This window comes from Vulpes vulpes, chromosome 5, assembly GCF_048418805.1.
Source record: "Vulpes vulpes isolate BD-2025 chromosome 5, VulVul3, whole genome shotgun sequence".
In the NCBI taxonomy this organism is placed as follows: domain Eukaryota; kingdom Metazoa; phylum Chordata; class Mammalia; order Carnivora; family Canidae; genus Vulpes; species Vulpes vulpes.
Window position 1 is genome coordinate 70,368,012 of NC_132784.1, and position 19,421 is coordinate 70,387,432.

The 19,421-nt window shown below is 60.9% G+C and overlaps 1 protein-coding gene across 3 annotated transcripts; it reads right to left on the reverse strand.

The window, feature by feature from the left end:
* Positions 1-1,278: 1,278 nt before the first annotated feature.
* Positions 1,279-17,899, reverse strand: TNNT3 (troponin T3, fast skeletal type). Of its 3 annotated transcripts, XM_072758734.1 has the most exons (16): positions 17,850-17,899; positions 14,937-14,969; positions 14,769-14,782; positions 14,247-14,264; positions 13,038-13,055; positions 12,880-12,900; positions 11,649-11,663; positions 9,500-9,518; positions 6,892-6,937; positions 5,866-5,982; positions 5,681-5,758; positions 5,318-5,431; positions 5,099-5,208; positions 4,844-4,934; positions 3,086-3,126; positions 1,279-1,506 (listed from the first exon to the last, which is right to left on the reverse strand). In XM_072758734.1, exons 2-16 carry the CDS (start codon positions 14,951-14,953, stop codon positions 1,452-1,454), a joined length of 774 nt encoding a protein of 257 aa, XP_072614835.1. In that variant the 5' UTR covers positions 14,954-14,969; positions 17,850-17,899; the 3' UTR covers positions 1,279-1,451. The 3 variants fall into 3 exon arrangements, with proteins under 3 accessions (XP_072614835.1, XP_025859675.1, XP_025859676.1); XM_026003890.2 differs by lacking the exon at positions 12,880-12,900; XM_026003891.2 differs by lacking the exons at positions 3,086-3,126; positions 12,880-12,900 and adding an exon at positions 3,755-3,795.
* Between the last annotated feature and the right edge of the window lie 1,522 nt (positions 17,900-19,421).

Here is a 19,421-nt window from a genome sequence, read left to right on the forward strand (position 1 = left end):
TTCATGTTGCCTGTGGTTGTGGGTTACTAGTTAGTTCACAGGCTCTGCCTCTGCATGACTCCTGGGAGCTGGTCCTCCTGCCCCTGCACTGCTGGGCGCCCCGGGGGCAGCTGTTGCCTCTCAGAACAAGGCGCTGTGTGTGGGGGTATGGGGGTGGTGACGGGGTCTGTGGATCCCACATCTGCTGTTATGTTAAGGTGTTCGTCCTTGAGTTATTGCAATAAAGCTCATTGGCCATTAGTGCATTTCTGTATAGGTGCACTGTGTGGGGCAGGGGGGTGAACATGTGTGTGGGAGGTGTGTGCTTGTGAATTTGTGAGTGTATGTGGGGGGTGTGCCCCCACATGGGATGTGCATTCACATGAATGTTGGGATGGGCAGGCGAGTGCACATGCACTCTGGAGAATCACATGGGGCGTGGATAGGTGTGCTGGGGTGGGCAGGCATATGCACGTGCATTCTGGGGGAGTCACATGGGGCATGGAGAGGTGTGTTGGGGTGCAAGCACATGCACATGCATTCTGGGGGTTCGACTTTGCTTTCGGGGTCCTGCCACCCCATGGCAGACTGCAAGGGCGTCCTCCCTCTCTCCCTCCACCCTGCAGAGGCTTCTCGGAGGGGGTGGGTCCGGCCTCCGAAAGCTTCCTCCATGAATACTTCGCTGTGCAAGGCTCTACGTCTTCATCCAATTTTTGTGATTTATATTTTCCATAATTCTGTTTGGTCAGGATTTTCAAATTTATTACACAGTTGTGCACTGTGTTCTCTTATAATATAGAAAGAACAGTCTGTGTTTGCTGAGTCTGCTCTCACTGAAATGTGCTTTCCTGCTCCTTTCCTCTGGGGGCGAGAGGCCCTCAGGCTGTGTGCACCCCCTTGTTCTGAACCTGCTCTTGCCCCCACATTTCCGGGGGACGCCTGTAAGGTCTCTCAGTGTGTTCCCGCTCCCCTTCCCCCAACCCCTCCAAAGACAGAGCTCTTCTACCCCAAACTGGCTTCGAAGCAGAGTTGGGCAGTGGGGGAGCGCTCACGGGTGGGGGGGCGCTGAGGTGGAGATCTGGGTCATATGAGCTTGCAGGGGTGGGGGACCGATGTGGAAGCGGCTGGCAGAGCCGGGGCCCAGGGCTGGGTTATCTCCCCTGCTGACCCCTAAAGGGAGCACCCAGTGTCTCTTGGCACCCCCACCCACAGGGTGGCCACCCTCACAGTTCTGTTCCCCCTCGCCGGGCACTCAGCCCCCCACCCTGGGCCCCAGTCGAAGAGCCAGCACACGCTCAGTGGAGGGGAATCTGCCAGCTTTATTCACAGACCCCCAGAGATGGGGGCAGCCAGGACAGAGACATGTGGGGTGCCTGGGGGCAGGCTCTCCGCCCTCAGGCCGGGGGGCCAGACACTGCCATGGGGGCTGCTCAGGCTGAGGGTCTCTGCCTCTGGGAGCTTCTGCGGCTGCTTCACTTCCAACGCCCACCAACTTTGCCCTTGGCCGGGGCCCCGGCCTTCTTGCTACTGCAAATGGAAGCGAGTTGACCTTCAGTGACTGGGTATTTGGGACCCCAGCCCAGCCCCTCCCTGGCCCGCGGCAGACCCCAGCCCTAACAGCTCTGCCCACCCAGGCTGCTATCAGGGTGAAGCGCCCTGTCTGGCCTCAAAGCCACGGGCACACATTCCAAGCAGCAGCGACTCACCTGTACCTGGACCGGCTGGGCCTGGGCACATCGTTCCAGGATTGTTAGTGCGGTTAGGGGAGAGACCAGTGAGCCCAGGATATCCCCAACCCCTGCCAGGAGCTCGGGCTCCAGGGGCCACACCTCGGGTAGACCCTGAACCTGCCAGGGAGGCCTTCCTTGCAGATGGCTCTCATTGTCCCAGTTACTTATGCCTGGAAAGAACCTCCCAGGTCACAGCCACAGGGGAAGGAGAGGCTACAGTCATCTACCTTGGTCCCTGACTCTAGGCCAGTGGGCCGGGCCTGGTCGACTCAGGGCCTGGGAGGCCTCTGTCCCAGTTCCTTAGTCACCAGTTAGAGCTGGATTAGAGATCAGGAGGTCAGCACCCTGCAAGGTGGCCTCCTTAGCAGCCTGCCATGTCTGTCTGAGGCCCTTTGTACACCAGGGAGCCAGGAGAGAGCTGGGTGCTGGGTCAGGGAGCCATGGGTAGGGGGACAGGGTGTGTGGCTGCAGAAGCTCAACATTTGGGGCAACTTCTGGCAGTCTGGAGAAGGCCACCCAATTCCTGAGGATGGCTTCAGGAGAAGCCCTGGTACCGGTGACCATGCCCACGACCTGTGTCCTGCAGGGGTCAGCTGAGAACCTTTACACAAACACACATGCACATGCACACCTGCAGAAGGGCTCTCATGAGGCCTGCATCAGTCACACACAACAGAGCCCGGGATGGAATGGGGGTCACCTTCGCCTCTCCCCCTGGGTTGGGGAGCCTAGCCCTGGGAGCAGCGAGGGGGCAGGGACCAGTGAAGGAGGGAGAGATCTCCAGGTCCATGCAGTCCTGGGAATACTGCACTGTGTGAGTGTGGACTGGCTGAGCGACCAGGCTGGGAGGCAAAATCCCAGAGCAGGTGGCTGGGAAGCACAGGCCCTTGCGGGTGAGCACGGTGCAGGCTTCTTGAAGTCTTTCCCAGATGCTGTGTTCATAGGTCCCCCAGACCCCGGGGTGACCTCGCAGACAGAGCATTCACTATCGTGAGGAACCAGTGGCTCCACCAGGATTGCAGGGAGACTGGTGACAAAGCCCAGGCTCCTGACGGCCTGTGCTGCTCACCTCTGCGGCAGCACAGCATGGGGGTGTCCAGGAGACCCTTCTGGAGGGAGCCCAGAACCACCCATATCCCTGAGGCCTATGGCCGGCCCTCCCCACGGTCTGCCTCCTCCTGGGCTCTGGGGTGAGGACAGAACAAGAGGAGACTGCGGGTCCCAGGGTGCACGGCCCAGACACGCAGGCTCCGGTGGCCGGCTGGTTAGTTTTGTTACTGCCCTGCGAGGGTCGGCTGCCATCCGGACGGGCTGAAATCACCAGCCCCGTGGCGCCATGTGCCCGGCACAGAGCAACAGGTAGGAAGGCTACTTACTGCTTCTGGGCCTGATCGATGCGGCTTCTGAGATTGGTGATCTGTAAACAACACAAGTGACTTACCTGACAGGTCCTAGTAGGGCCAGGCCGGTTGTGGCCAGCACGGCCTTCTTCATCGGAGCCTTGCTGCCACACCAGGGCCACTTGCTCCCTTACTGTGTCCTGGCTCCTCTGCTTGGAAGACACCAGCTCTTGGCCCTTGGGACTCTTGCCTCTGACTTACTTTTGGTGGCCCGCACTGGAGACCCCGGGGCTGAGACACACAGCAGCCGTGGAGCTGGCCACTTACCTGCAGCCTGCGGCAGGATGTGGGGCAGGGGCGTGGGGAGGGAGGCCAGGCTCACAGAGCCCCTGATTCCAGTGGCTGCTGAGCAACCAGTCCGGTGGCCCACTTGCTCCTTTGCCCAACTGCTCCCTCCTCCTGACAGCCCAGAGGAGAGGCTCAGGGGAAGGCAGGGTGCTTCCCCACCTGCCTGCAAAGATGGCAGGTCAGCCTCAGAAGCCACAGGCTGCAGGGGGTGGGGAGGAGGTGGGGGCAGGAGGCTGACCTCCATCATCTCCACGCCCACCGCCACCGCCATCCTCAACGAACCAGGTTTGCCATGCGAGAGGCTCACCGTGCATTGCACACCACGAGCCTGGTCCAGGGTGGACTCTGGCTACTTACAACTTGGCCAGCATCTCCACTCTGGCCCGCATGTTCATGATCTAGAAAGACCAAGATGGTTAACAGGCTGGGCGGGTGGCTGAGGCTTGGGGGCCTTGCTGTGTGCTGGGCCAGGTTAGGCTGGGGCCCTCATGGCTCTTCCAGCCCCCCGAGGACCCACTGTAGGTCATGCACAGGTATGTCAGGAGGCAGTGGGTCCCTGACCTGACCCCAGAACCCAGACTGGGGTGGTGCACAGGTGATGCCCACTTCTGCAAGTCAGCCCTCCCAGGGGACCCTTGAGAAAGGGCTATGCTGCCCCTGAGCCTGAACACTGCTGGGCCACGGGGATGCATAAGCCAGGATTCACTAGTCCCTGGACGCCCTCTGTCTTGGTGGCCTGTAAGATCAGCCATGAGAGATGACCCTTGCGTGTGAACTGTCTTCCACCAGGGACCCTGGAGGACATTGAGGAGTCGGGGGGACCATGCCTCTGATGGCGAAGCTGGTGGTATCTGTGTTTGCACGGAGCAAGTCAGTTACTGGAGGGCCTCCGAGGGGACTGTGTCTGCCTGGGACTGCTGTTCTGAGCTCTGAGCCCCTCCCAGGCAACTCTATACAACCATCCCCCTGATGACTCGGTCCCAGACCTCTTTCCCTGCTGTTGTGTGGGGGTGCATGCCACCCTTCAGCTCACACTGACCAAGGAGGTGACAGCACAGAGACCCGAGCCTGGGCACCCACCACCACCAGGAGCTCTGAGGGGGCCGAGGTCTCTGGCCAGCATGGCTGGGACTTGGCTTTGCAGAGAAGGCTGTGAGGGACACCACCCTGGTGCCGGAGAAACCTGGTGCAATCCTGGGGTGGACTCTCCACAAGCCCCAGGTGATTCAGAACCTGGACCCCGAGGCCACTCAGCCCTCTGCAGCCTCCTGCTGCCCTCCAAATAGGGCTGATTGCCCTCAGAGGGAGCCCCCAGCCCCGGTCCCCGGCAGGAGAGTGGCCTTAGCCAGGCTCCATGGGGATGGCCAGCGTGGGCGTCTCTCGGGCCAAGGTCCCCTGTGGGTGGCTGAGCCCATGGGGCCTGAGGTTCAAGGTGTCTACACTCACATCGTATTTCTGGCGCTTCAGCTTCTCCCCAAACTCAAACTTGTCTGTTTCCAGTTGGTAGAGGGTGTCCCAGAGCTCCTTGGCCTTGTCCCTGTAGGGATGGCAGGGGTGAGCCTCGGGGAAGCCCTGGAAGGCAGGACCCAGGCCAGCCGCTGTCCTCCTCCAGCCACCACAGGGAGGCTGGCAGGCTTGGATGACACTCTGGCCATGCTCTGGGGCCACCCCCCACTGCCCACAGGCTGACACCCGCCCTACCTCAGCTTGTCCTCACTGAGGTGGTCAATGTTGAGTGGCTTGCGTCTCTCTGCCAGAACCTTCTTCTTCATCTCCCGGGCAGTCTGCTTCTTGCCTCTCTTCTGGTCAGCCTGAGGGGACAAGGCAGAGGGGCCTGGGCTCAGGTGGGGAGCATTGCACTGCTCAGTGGCGGTGGCTGGGGGCACGGATAGAGGCCGGGGCTCCAGGGCCCATGCTCACCTTGGCCAGGTAGCTGCTATAGTTGGCGCCCATGGAGGACAGAGCTTTCTTCTTCTTCAGGTCATCCTCGGCTCTCCTCTTGGCATCCTCCTCCTCCCTCCGGGCTTTTTCTTCCTGTGGAGACCCCGGTCCTCAGGCCCTCAGTGCTTGGCTGGAATGTCACCCCACCCCAGCAAGCTTAAGGACCCACTCTGGGCTTAGCACTTTCTGGAAGCTGTTTAGGACATGGGGAACTTAGCCCACTGTGTTTCCGCTCATTGGCTGGTGTCGGGATGCTTAGGAGGAGGACAAAGGAGGACAAGGAACCTTTCTTGGGTCATTGTTCTGGGGTCTGGGGTGGGAGTGGGGGGAGTGGGAGCTCACCGCCAGTCTGTTCTGGCGCTCTCTCTCCTTCTCGGCGCGGATTCTCTGCTGCTCAGCTCTCTCTGCGCGGCGCTTCTCCTGTGGCCAGAGGAACAGGTTGGTGAACCCAACCTTGCCAACCGCATCACCCCTCCTCAGAGTGCCCAGCACCCCCACCTCTGCCTGGAACTGCCCGCCGCACTCACAATCCTCTCCTTAAGAGCAATCAGCTCCTCTTCCTCTTTCTTGCGTGCTTCGAAGTGGCTGTCAATGAGAGCCTGCAGCTCCATGAGATCCTTGTTCTGGCGCTTCTTCTGGATGTCCTGTGGGTGGGACAGAACCCTTCTCTCAAATCTCATCCTGCCGGGCTCATCTTCCCTTTGTTCCAGCAGAGACACCCTGCCTCCTCTGGCCAACATGAAAGCTGAGGGCAGCAAGGGACCCTTTGTCCTCTCCCTGTCCGCATGGCTGCTGCCCTCCTGGGGGCAGGAGGCTGCTTGACCCCTTAGCTCCAGGGTAGGAATGGTGCCCTCCCTGTAGGTGAGTCCAGGCCCTGCGCAGCCCTGAGGTCATCAGCACCCCTGGGATGGACTGGTTCTGACTTGGCTCTGTTGTCATCCTCAGAGAAGTTCTGCATGAGCCAGACAGAGAGGAAACTGGTGAGTGAGGTATTTTATTAAGTAGACGGATGGATGGATGGATGGATGGATGGATGATGGATGAAGAAAAGGATGGGTGGATGGATGATGGGTGGGTGAGTGGGTGGATGATAACTAGATGATGGATGGATGGGTTGGTGGATGATGGATAGATGGATGGAGGGATGATGATAGGTGGATGGATGGATGAAGGATAGGTGGATGGATGGATGGATGGATGATGAAAGACAGGTATATGGACAATGGATGGGTAGATGGATTGATGGATGGATGGATGATGGATGGGTAGATGGATAAGTGGATGGATGGGTAGGTGGATGGATGGATGGGTGGATGGATGGATGGGTGGATGGATGAAGGATAGGTGGATGGATGATGGATGGGAAGACAGATGTCTGACACTGCAGAGGTTTTCTCTGGTCCAGAAATAAATTAAGGCAGAATTGCCGGCAAGCAGGAAGTGCTAGCTCTGGCTGCTTGAGAGCAGATGACCTTCACAGGCTCCTAGTGTGGAGCCTGTAGTCTGGGAGGTCGGGGTTGGAGGCTGTGTTGATCTGGGTCCCACAAACTTACATCGAAGTCCACTTTCTCCCCTTCTGGGATCTTAGGAGCAGTGAGTCTGAAGAAGAGAGAGAGGCTTGTGAGCAGGGGCAGGTGGAGACCCTACCAGGGGGTTGGCCCTCCTGCCCTCTTGCCCGGGCACCCAGCTGAGGACACACTGCCTGACCTTTGTTCTGGTCAGGTGTACACCCCACTGTCCCCAAAATGGGCCGACCTCTTTGAGAACATTCCAGTCTCTTTTCACGTCCCTCTGTTTTTGATAACATCTGGACATGGAAAGGGCCGTTTCTCCCACATCTGTCTAGGAAGGGCACTCTCACTTTCTCTCTCACACAGATAAAGAAATGCAGCTAGGCCAGACCAGAGGCAGGCTGGTCACTGCAGGCCCCCAAGGGCTGTTGGCCTCTGCAGTCAGGAACAGCTATCTGGACGCTTTGCATGTCTCCGACCCATCCTGAATCTTTCTTTCTGGGGACCCAAAGGAAAGGGGCTGGGTCAAAAGCAGTCTGGGGAAGAAATGAGCCCCCCAGATCGGGCTGGCTGTAACCGCCGTCAGCCCCGGGCCCTGCCCCCGTACATTCCAGATGGAGCAAAGAGTTAAAACAACAACATGGTTTTTCAAAACAAGCCACAGAAGAAAGTGGAACTGAATATGGACCCAAATGCTGGAACGGGAGAGGCTTTCCTAAGCTCAGAAGCATCAGAAGGTCCCGCTAGGGGAAAGATGGCCAGACGACTCCACGCAAATGAAAAACTTATGTATGTGAAAAAAAAAAAAAAAAAGCAAAAATTGAAAGGGGAAAAAAAAACCCCAACCCAGACTAGAAAAATATTTTCAGCAAGCACAGAGAAGACTTATATCCTTGTGCAAACCGATGGCTGAGAACACGTGGAGACGTCTCTGCCGTTAGATAAATGGGCAGGAGGCGCGCGCTGCCAAGTCTTGGGAAGAAAGGCGGCCAGTTAGCAAGCGCGCGGGAAGGGCTCCTGGCCATCGGAGGCGTGCGAACACAAGCGGCCCTGAGAGGCCCCCCTCATCCATCAGTGTCCCCGGGCGCGGCAGCGCGGGGCACAGACCCGCTCACGTCCACGGCGGAGCCCGCGCTGGCACGGCCCCCGTGGAAAGCAATTTGGCAGCGATCGTCAAAAGCCTGAAGAACGTTCATACTCTTTGACCCAGTAATTCCAGTTCTGGGAATGTGGCCTAGGGAAATAACCCGAAAGACGGAAAATGCTTTCCATCCAGCATTATTTATGATAGTAAAATATTGGGGAAAGCCTTAATGTCCTGCAGAAGAGGAACGGTTAGAAAAATTATGGTTTGTCCAATTGATGGAATATTATGTGGCCATTCAAAATATTTAAGAAGACTATGTAAAAACACGGAAAAATACTTATGAATAGTGCTAAATTTTAAAAAAGCAGAATTGAAGGTTGTATAGACAGTACGATGTTTGAAAAACAGCTCAGAGTTTAAATCTTTTTTTCCGAGCCCGACGCACGGAAAGAGTAGGAAGAAATAAGGCTTTTATTCCTCCCTGCTCCTTCCCGCAGTCTGGCTGGCGGGCCGGGAGAGTTATAGACGACTTTTTTTTCTTCATTGGACTTTTACGTATTTTCCAAATTTTCTTTAATGAGGTGTTTTATTTTCATAATGAAAACACAAACATTTTTTTAAAACTAGAAAATATCTGGGACCCAGCAGCTTTATTTAAAATTGCTGAAAAATAAAGTGCAATGGATGGAAATGTGCCGGCTGTGCCCTCGACTCGCCGCCGTGTCCGCGGACCCCCGAGGGTACCCCATGTGGGAGCAGACCCCGGGCGTCCTGGTGGGCAGCACAGGGCGCAGGCGGGATGCTCGGAGGGACAAGGGGGATGAATCACGCCCTGTGCACTTACAAGTGCTCATCCAACACATTAGATTCAGAATCGTGAGGTTAAAAAAAAAAATCTCTGAAATGCTCACAAGTGGGTAAAGCAAGGGAAAGACCCTCCAGACAAGGAGACGGCTACCCAGAGCCCCAGGGCAGTGAAAAATGGCAGATCCACCAGTGGTTTTGTTCTGAAGGGGCCACTGGGACCCTCCCTCCACCTACCTCTCACAGCTGCCTCTCAGCTAGGACCTGGGGGGGACCCTACAGCAGGCAGGCAGCGGTGAGGGTCCAGGAGCCCAGGAGGGAGCTTTGCAGCACCCCCTCTCTCTGGCCTGTCTCCCTCAACCCCCTGTTCCCCATCCCTCCTTGGCCTCCTCCTGCAGGAAGTCCTCCTTGCCTACCCTGGACGACCAGCCCACAGCCACACCTCACTGGGCCCCCAGAATTCATTTCTACTCCTCACTGGGGATGCGGCACCCCGATGAACTCTGCTCCCCACCTGTGGGAGAAGGCATAAGCTGCCCCCAATGATCCCATTATCACCACGCGCCTTTGTTGGACCTCTAGAGCTTTAAACATCAAATCAAGGAGCAGAGATGAGGCTGCTCTCTCTCAGGGGTTTGGGGTGTCCTCCCCACAGAACCCAAATGTGTCATCTTCTGTGGGACCCAGTTTCCCAGGTGATCTCCTCCAGTCTCCCCCTGTACTCCCTGGTGTCTGGACCTGCTGGGGCCCTGCACTCACCTGGGTCTTGGCTTCTCCTCTGGTCACCACAGCACCGGCGTGGGGAGAGGGGAGAGAAATCGGGTGAGCCGGGGGGACTGCTTCTGCTCCTGGGGACCTCTGGCTGGGGGCTGGGGGCTGGGGGCTAGGGGCTCCTGCCTGGAGTCCTGCCTGCTTCCCCCTCTCCAGCTGAACCTACCACCCATGCTTCTGTCCTGCCAGCAACAAGAGAAGGTCCCTGTGGGGTCCCAGGGGAGCTCAGGGTGCACAGACTAGGATGTGGCCCAGGAGGGGGGATATGGGAGGAAGGAGGGGCTGGAAGCCAGAGGCACAGAGCCCTTGGGGGCCAGGCAGTGGGGGCTGCAGGGGTGGGGCCATGGGGGCCAACATCAGCTGGGGTAGCACCCTTCTTCCCTTGGTGCCCTGGCCGGGACCCCATCAGGGTCTTGCCTGTCTGGGGACTGGGTGGAGGAGCTGGCCGCTGGCTTCTTTGAGTCTCCATGGAGGGTTGGTGGAGCCCATCCTGGGAAGCCGAGACCCTCCTTAACACTGGAGCCTTGGGGCTGGGTGTGTGTGGTCCCTGGGCCTGATTCCTGGGCTTATTGGGTGACCCAGTGGATCTGGAACAACCAGCGTGCCCGGGGCCATTGAGGCCTTGCTCATGGCAGCCCTAGGCAGAGGGCCTGGGGTGAGCCCTCAGGTGGAGCCCCCCACGGTGGCCCACAGGGCCGCGACTGAAGGGGCTCCTGACCTCCCTAGGGAGCCTTAAGAGGCTTTTCCTCCTGAGGCTCCTGGGGGGCCACAGGGCATCCAGACCGAGGACCGGCCCCCCACCTGCCTGCATGGGCCTGGCTGCCTCTGAGCACCCCCATGCCCAGGCCTGGGGAGGCCACGCTGGCCAGCTCTCGGCCTGGGCTCTGCACAGCTGAGCAGGATCTTGCCCTCGCCCTCAGTCTCTGCTCTCTGCAAGGCCCTCTGCCCATCTGAGAACATGGCTTCGACTTCCTGCATGGCCTCCTCTGCCCTCGGCAGCCCAGGCATGGGGCCGGGGTCTGGCTGCATATGCACTTGGTGTATCCCCCTCGGCCGGGCTTCCCCTGGATGCACAGCGGCCCACCGCAGGCCCACAGACGGTGCCTTGGCCATTTTGTAAGTGGGCTTGATGTTACCCTCTCCCTGCACCTTGGGGGGAGGGGGCTGTGACCTGGGGAAACTGAGGAAGAGAAGGGGTGTGGTGGGAGCAGGAACCCCAGAGCAGAGGGGCAGAAGGAAGGGGCTGAGGTGTGTTTGCCCTCTCTGGGGGCCTAGCTGGAGTGGGCCCCAGGGGCAGGGGGCAAGGGGGGCAGTGCCACGCTGCAGAGCGGTGGCCAGCGGGGGGCAGCCTGGCATCCCCGCCTCCTGCAGGCCTCAGGGTGGGTCCCGGGTGCCCGGTGACATTGTAGCCCCTACCCGGCCAGATCCCTGGACACCTCTGCCTGCACGGCTGGGCATCCACCCCGCAGCACTGGGCCAGCACCCCCTGCATCTTCCAGGTGGCCTCTCTGGGGCCAGGAGAGGGAAACTGTCAGGGTGGCGTGCAGGGGTCGGGCCCAGCCCAGAGGCCCCCATGGCCCCACTGAGCGGAGGGGCCCTGACTGGAACCTGTGTCTCCCCCACTCCACTGAGGCTCGGCCCACCCAGGGGCCTCCTCACACCCGGGTGTGTCTGGCCCTGGCCTAGGTGGTAGGGAGAATGCCTCCTCTGCACTCAAGGCCCCTGGCTGTTTCACGTCACTGCTGTCCTGCCCGAGGCCTCTGCTGACTCTCTGCTTCACCCCGCTTGGCCCTCATGCTCCCCTCAGCCTTACCCCTCCTGACCCCTCTTCTCTGAGGTGCTGTATGGGGCAGGGCAGAGGCGCCCGCTCTGTCTCTCCTCCTCTGCTCTTCTCCACCCAACCCTGTTGGTCCCGAGGGTCCTGGTGGACCTCAGCACCGTTTCTGGCCCTGGGCTCTGTGCTCCATCTCGGGACTAGCCGCCCCCGCCTTCCTGCTGGTGGCCCAGGAGGGGCCTCACCCCCACAACCCCTGCATGGTGCATGTAGCGGGGGGCCTAACCTCTCTCACTGTGCTCTCAGCCCATGGGAAGGTGGGGGGTCCGGTAGGGAGCAGGAGGGGGGCGGCAGGGGGCGTACCTTCCTGGACCTCTTCTGCAGGAACAGCACCAAGGGATGGCGGGAGGAGAGAGAGAGAGAGAATCACCTGTGAGCCTCGGCAGGGGCCGTGGGAGGGGCAGATGCGGGCGTCTGAGTGCAGCCACACTGTGAGTAGGTTACACCGCCCCTCTTGCTCCTGCGTGGCCCGAGTGCCCGCTCACACCCACACGTGGTCACACGTGTGCACAGGCGCCCACACGGGACTGAAGTCATGGCACATACCTGGTTCATGAACTTCATGGGGAAAGGAGGGCACGGAACAAGAGGCAATACCACGCGTGGGTCAGAGGTCAAAGGAGGAAGGATCCGAGGTTAATGGAAACACCAGTCACCATTCAGGAGGGTCAGTGGCCGAGGACAAGGGGCAGGGAGTGTGCGGGAAGCCAGCGAGACATGGTCAGTGTTGGCAGGCAACCCCCCCAATCCCATCCCTGCCTCGCTGACCTGATGGGGAACCAGGGCTCAGGGGTAGATCTGGGGGTTGTCAGGGTCCCTGTCTCTCCTCAACCCCCAGGAGGGCCTAGCAGGGCCTGACAGCCTCTGGCTGGGGCCTGGTCAGGTGGAGGGCAGGACCTACAACCCAGGGAAGCAGACCCAGAGGGTTCCTCGCTTCCTGTCACCCCGAGAGCAGGGCCCACCTGCCCTTCCTGTCCGCCTCCCAGGGCACACAGACGTGGGTGCCCCCCTCAGCTGCTCTGCTGGTGACCCCTCTGGTTGTCCACCTGGATCCCAGGAGGGGCTCACAGAGCGGGTCAAGGAAGATGGCCAGGGAATGACATGGTCCCTGTTGGGGGCCGATGGGCTGGTCCCTCCATCAGCCTGTGTTCACACACCATCTGGCCTGGGGCCCTGACCCAGTTAAGGGGTCAGATTTGGCTGTGGGCTCTCAGTTACCCACCCTGGGCTGGAGGCAGAGGTTCAGGGACAGTGAGGCCAGGCCCGCCCACCACCAACCAGGGTCCCTGTGCTGGGGCATGAGCTCCGTCTGCAGCCCAGCCTGAGTCCGGGCCATGCATGGCCCTCGGGGACCCTCTACCCTACCCCTGCTCTGATCAAGCATTGGCCACGGTTAGTGGGTGCTGTTAGGGCCACATGTGGGAGTCCTCTGCTGGCTGGCACCCCGCTCCTCCCTGCCCTCTCCCCCACCCTGCGTGGGTTCCAGCCAGACCCTGAGCCCCACATGGGGACCAGAAGTCCTGTGTCCTCATACCTTCTTTGTGGACTTCTGTAGCTAGAGGGGCGCCGGGTGTACAGGCAGCAGGAGGAGAGAGGAGAGGTTAGGCCAAGGGCACACTGCATGTCCTTAGAGGGTAGGGGCACAAGGGCCAAGGGTGCGGGGGTAGGGGCTGGGGTCCTGGACCCACTTACCTTCCTCCTGGGCCTCCTCTGGGATGGGGGCAGTGGGCATGGGAGAGGGAGAAGAAACAAAGACAGTCCTTAGTGGTGCACCCATGGTGGCAGGGAAGGAGGCCAGCCCAGAGGGAGAGGGGACAGCTGGTGTGGGGGGCCAAAGGTGGTGAGCCCAGGAGACCTGGGCCTGGCCCCCACTTCGGTCCCGTGACTACTCCTGGACCCCAGGATTCCCACCCCTCGCTCCCTCCTTGGGCCTCAGGACCCTGCCTGCCCACCCCAGCGGGGGGTGCCTTCTTGGGAGGACCTAGCCAAGTCCTGCTCTGCAGGTGATGGATGTGAGGATGGGCGGGACAAAATCCACTGTCGTAGGGAAAGCCCGGGGACGTCTGGGCGAGCCACACAGCTTCTGAGCGAGCCCGGGGTGATGTGGACACTGAGGGACTTGGAGGAAACGGGGGCAGGGGGCCCTTCCTGCCCATCACATGGACCTCCCCAGGGAAGGGGCAGCCCCCCAGGACCACATATCCTGCTCAGAAATGAGTCTTTCCACCTTTTCAGCACAAAAAGAAATGTTTTGCTCACGTTGTTAGGGTAGCCAAGTGTTTTCAAAATATTTTCAAAACATAGCACCCAGAACGCCTCACAGCCGAGCCCTGCCTGATGAAGTTGCGTGAAAGCCTCCCCAGGGTTGAGCGGGTGCCAGGGATTCGGGGGGAGCTCCCACCCGTCTTGAGAACCACCTCTCTGCGTGGTTCCCAGGTGCAGCGGCTCTCCTGCACCCCACACCTGCCCGGGCACGACCAGGAGGCTCCCACAGATGCCGGGCCACACGAGGGAGGGGTCTCCAGATGAGCCCGGAGGTTAGGGCCCCAAGGCAGGGATGCTGAGAGACAGGGGGACACAGAGACAGTGGGACACAGGGAAGGAGAGACACACAGGGTCTGCACAATCCGGCCCTTGGTATTAACGAGGGTGAGTTGGAAACCACGTGTCGGCTCTGTCCACACAGCACTACCAGGATGGGGATTAGTGAACAATTAATTAATGAGTTTGTCTAGTAGTGGATGAGGAGATGGGAGATTAGCAAGTGGCATTAATGATGGGGAGGACAGGCAGGTAACCAAAGTAAGGGCTCCGAGAAGCCCCATGGCGGTGAGGCCGTGACCCGAGCAGAGTGGGGCAGCCGGGGTCAGGGTGGGGGACATGCAGAACTGCCAGGATTACCTTCTTCCTCGTATTGCTCTGCAAGGGGATAGAACACAGGAGCTGTGTCAGGGGGGGCCCCCCCCCCGGGATCCCGCTGCCCCGCCCCCAGGCCGCTGAGGATGGAGCCTGGGGGGCCTCGGGCTCTGGAGGAGGTAAAGCCTCCGGCGAGGCCAGCGGCCCGGTGAGGTGAAGATGGGGTGCCGGGCCCAGTGCCTGGATGGCCAGGTCCCCAGGGAAAGGTCGTGGGGCCAGAGACCCCTGGCCCCTGGTCGTGGGGCCCAGACACTGCCCCCAGACAACTGTGGAGGGCAGGTGGGGTGTATGGGGTGGGGTTTAGACATGACCACATCTGGGGATGTGTCCTTAGAGGAAGGGGGGTCCTCTTGCTCAGAGGAAGTTGGTCTAGCACAGCAAAGCTCAGACTTCCTTCCAGGGTTCCCAGGGAGGACCGTGCTGTCCACCGTCAGGTGGGCCTGTCTCGAGTGTGACTTTTCCTTGGGGGTTGGGGCGGACGCAGAGGGAATATTATTTGACACTTACCCTCGACCTGTTCACTGTTGTGGGGGTCAGGGGTGGGGGGAGAGAGAGAGAGAGAGAATGGGTGAGTGCAGCTTTCACTCAGTGGCCTCTGCACACAGCCCAGGTCCAGGGGCGCACGCAGGGTGTGCAGGGCACGCAGGGTGGGTGGTTCCTCGGACGGGTACTCACACTTCTTCGTCAGACATGGTGGCGGGACTGTTTCTGGGGGGGAAGGAACGGGACCAGAGTCAGAATGGCCTTGGTCTGCAAGTGTTGGAAGGGGTGAGCCCTGGGCGCCGAGGGCTGGGGGTGTGAGGATATCCAAGGACAGGGTGGAGGCCAGCTCTCCGGCCTTGGGCGGGCCTCCTCCTCAGGCACCCCCAGGCCTCCTCGCCGCACTCAGATCCCACCCCCCCCCCCTTCCTGCCCTGGCTCCAGCCTGGAGTTTGGAATCCTGGGGCTGGACGGGATATTGGAAGGTCGTGGTGTCCACCCCCACCCAGGGCCGACATCCTCTCTATAGCATTCCCCGAGGAGGGTCATCCAGAATGCACGGTGCTTGTCCAGCCTGTTTTGGACTGAAGAAGAGTCCTGCTGATGTGGCTCAAAACCTGCTTCTCGATGGTCTCTGCCTTTGGGCTGAGGTGTCCGGGGTGGGGGTGGGGTCCCTGGCGGCCCCTAGATCACAGTGTGCCGGGCCTTGCTGAGTCTTCACACCCTGCCATCCCTGTGACAGCCCTTCCTGCTGTGAGCCCGCAGCTCCCTTCCCCACCTGAGGGTCTCCTACGGGGACCCCACGTCCTCTTACGTGGGTTCCCTGGGGTCCACAGCCCTGGGCCATGCCCTCTCCCCAACTCTCCAGAGTGCACCACCCTGCCACATAGCAGACTGGACCCTGAGCTCACGGGGCCGGGGTCTGAGCTGTTTCTCCACGTGTCCCCCAGCCCAGGGCTCTGAGCAGGAGCGGAGTGGACAGCCCCCTCTGGCCGGCCCTCCTCAGCCTGCGTTCCCAGGCCCCGTGGATGCTCTTGAATTTGTCAATGTCTGCAGGGAAGCTCTGTGCCCGGGCCCTGCGCACGTGTGCAGGTGCAGCCGGCGCCAGGCCCGTGCGCTCGGGGACCCTGGTTCCGTGAACTGGCCACCGCGCACGCCTGAGGCGGTCCGGGGCCTGGGAACGCTCTGAGCAGCTGCATCAGAATGTTGGCCCGGGGCTGAAAACACAAAGTTCATGACAACATATTGCAGCTCAGTTGAAGACAATAGCTGTGCCCCCCCCAGGGAGCTTCGTATAAGAAAAACACAAGCTCATCATCTAAAGATGCATTTACATCACATCCATCGCTAAGGTGGGAACAGTTTTCCGAAGCCTCTGTCAAGAATGTTAATTTTCCCAGTGCAGTTTAAGCTCTAGGCAAAATTAACCCCCGGATCTCTGCTCCCCGAGTCCCAGCCCAGAAACGGCTGGGCTCCGTCCCGAAACAGGACTCTGCTGCCCCCTCCAGTTCCAGCCTCCTGCCTTGTGTGCCGCTGGGGGTCTCAGCCTCCTGGGGGGCCCTGCCACAGCCCCTCATCCCCCACCTTGTCCCTGACCCAGCCCGGGGCCTCACCCTGCTGGCCCCCCTCAGCCCTGGCAGGGCCCTACACCTGTCGGCAGCCTCAAGTGGGGGCGGTGGTGGCCCGAGCCCAGGGGCCGGTTATTTTTAAGGAGCCAGTGGCAGCTGAGATGTCCAGAAATAGGCACCCAAATTAGCCAAGACACCTCTGTCCAGAAACCCAAGACGCAGGGAGGGGGGCTGTGCGGGTGGCCGGCACTCAGGGCTCCGCAGGGCCAACTCCCCCCGCGCCCCCGCAGGTGTCCCAGGCCCGCCTAAGCTCCCGCATCTCACCCTCCTGCCTTCTGGGGTGCAGGCCAAGGGGCCACCCAGAGGACCCCGTAACCCCAGGCAGGGTGCCTGGAAGCCCCACAGCGTGGGCAGCAAAGCCTCACTCGCACAGGGAAGCTGAGGCTTGTCCAAGGTCCTGCCCCCACAGCCGGAGGGAGCCCTGAAGGCCACACCACGGAGCAGCTCTGTCACCTCAGCTCGCTGTCTGTCGGGGAGGGGTCAGGGTGGGGTGTGCTTGCTGGAGGGCAGGGGACAGCATTTCAACAGCTGGGAAGGAAGTCAGTTGTCATTTTTGAGCTCTGCCTTCGGTGAGGGGTGGGGTGTGAAAATAGCCCCTGAGGTCAGAGCTCCTCGGAGACACACACTCTCCTGCCGTCCTCCCCTCTTTCCCAGGTGACACAACGGTGGGGGGGACAGGGGGGAACCTTGCCCTCACTGGCTGTGGGCCCCAGGCTGTGTCGCATCGGCCCTCGTCCTACCCTGAGCTGGCTCCTTGCCCTGATGCCCCCCACGATGGCCAAGGGCGCAGGGAGGGCGGGAGGTCCAAGGAGTAGGGGCGGGGCCTCTGGGCGCACGTGCTCCCCCTCCTTGGGCAGCTGGACGGATCCCAGGTGCCCATTGCGTGCCCCCCCCCGGCCCCATTCACTCCTGTCCTTGACCTGTGGGAGCCGTCCCCCAGGTCCCCCTCACCCTCTCCTCATGGAACCGCTTCTGGGGCGAATGACACAAGACCCCTCGTGTTTGTCTCCACACATGGTGGGGTTGGAGGCAACGACCACATAAGGCCCAGAGCTCCCGGCTTCTGCGAGGAGCTGGCCTCGGCCCCCAGCTTGCTGAGCCCCGATGGAAGGCCCAGGTGGCCCCGGGGGCAAGCCAGGGCATAGCAGTAGGTGGCCCTCAGAGCTGTGGGCAGTGCCCATCCCGGGCTCCTCATCTCCCTCCAGCCTGCTGCCCCTGCTCCCTCCAGGGAGCCCCCACCTGCCTCCTCGGGCCTCCCTCACTGCTGGGCTGGATTCGGAGCTGCGTCCCCCATGTTCAGAGAATGTTACCCTCCATGCCAGCACCCTTGGGACCCTGGGGTGGCTTTGTGGGTTCTCTAAACTGTCACGCTCAGAGCTAAGACACATGCAGATATGGCACCCTGAACCCTCAGCACCCCGGGACCTCAGATGCGTGTCTAGTGTTGGGCCAGCCCTGCCCAGCCCTGGGCCATACCAACCTGTGGCTGAGTCTGGAGAGAAGAGCTCCCTGTGGACAGGACCGGCTCAGGCACTGCTTGCTCGGCTCACGCCCTCATGTTATAGTGACATTTGATCTTGCCCAGCAGCCCATTGGCCAGGGGCTGGGTGGCCGGGCTCGTGGGGCAGGCGGGAAGGGGCTGTGCCCATGTAGGCCCCTTACCAAGTATAGGAACAGCAGAGGAGGAGGCCTGAGGAGGCGAGGGTGGGGGGGGGACGTGTCTGGAGAAGGAGATAAGGTCCACCCTCCTCCCCCGGGAAGTGTCAGCTTCTATTTTTACCCCCCCACCCCCACCCCGACAGAGGACACATTCCTGATGGGCTGAGGAGGGGTGGCAGGAGGGACTAGGTGGCCCCAGGGACACAGCCCAAGGCTCTTCTGGGTCCCCAGACTGGGGATCTTACTCCCCAGCCCAGCCACCCTCCCCCGGAGATGTCCCTACATGCCCACCTGCCTCCTCCATCAGAGCACATGGCCTGAGGTCTCAGGGACCCCCGTGGAGTAGAGGGCCCTGTGAGCCCCCAGCCAGGCCTCCAGCTGTGCCTTGCTTAGTGACCAGACCTGGGACATGCAGGACAAATGGGCGAGATGGTAACAGCCCAAGTAGGATCTCCAGCACTGAGGGTCCTCCCGAGCCCTAACCCAAGGCCAGAGCTGCACTTCCGCCATCAGTCTGGCAGCTCCTCCTGTCAGGGTCCAGACCCTGGGCCTCTCTCCCCAAGGCCAGGTTCAGTGTGCCACTCACAGGCGCTCCACCATGTCCCCGTGGAGCCTGGCCGTTCTGTCCTTGGGACTCCAGGTGGCACCATCCACCCGGCAGACATGGTGCCCGGGCCTCGGATGGTCCCTCGCTTGCTGGCAAGGCCACCAGCTTCAGTGGCTCTGCCTCTTGGATTGGGGAAACTGAGACACGGAGATGGGCCAGAGCCATTGGGCACCTCAATCCAGACCTAAGGGCTCTGGGCGAGGGGCTGCCAAGCATGGACAGTGGGGTCTGTGGGATGGCTTGACCCAGGGCAATAGCTGATGGGCCAGCCCGGGCCTGGGGTGAGCAGGTGCAGGTGAGGCCTCTGCCCTCTGGAGGCTTGGAGTCAGAGACGTCAGTGTGACCGGCAGGAGACTCACCAGCCCTGGTCCCACCTGGCTCTGTGCCCCCTCTGGGTTCCCAGAGGCTTCTGGAAGATTTGTGTGGCATGTCATTCAATCCCTACAAATTGGAGATAAGGCCCCAGGGACCCAAAACAGGAGAGGCATGCCCAGAGTCACACAGTGAGGGGGGGCAGAGACCCTCTCCTGCCCACCTCCCCGAGGTCTGGGCTGCTGGGGACACCCCTGCCCTCCTCGTCTGAACGTGTTCCTCACATCTGATACTCTTCCCTCTGTTCTCTCTCCCTGCCCAGGTGCTCAGATGGACAAGGGCTTGGAGGGCTTCTGGGCCAATTCCACCCAGTGGGACCTCTCAAGGGTCACTTCTGGGGAGGGCTCCCCAAGTGGCTCCCGGGGGACCGCTGTGACCACCTCCTCCGCGTGGTGGGGGCTTCCCTTCTCAGGT

Excerpts from the sequence above, each read along its gene's own strand:
- TNNT3 (XM_072758734.1), bottom strand. Across the intron at positions 5,432-5,680 it reads AGCGCCAGAACAGACTGGCG|GAAGAAAAAGCCCGGAGGGA; the intron begins GTGAGCTCCCAC and ends GGGTCTCCACAG. Across the intron at positions 3,127-4,843 it reads TGAAGCGCCAGAAATACGAT|ATCACCAATCTCAGAAGCCG; the intron begins GTGAGTGTAGAC and ends TGTTGTTTACAG.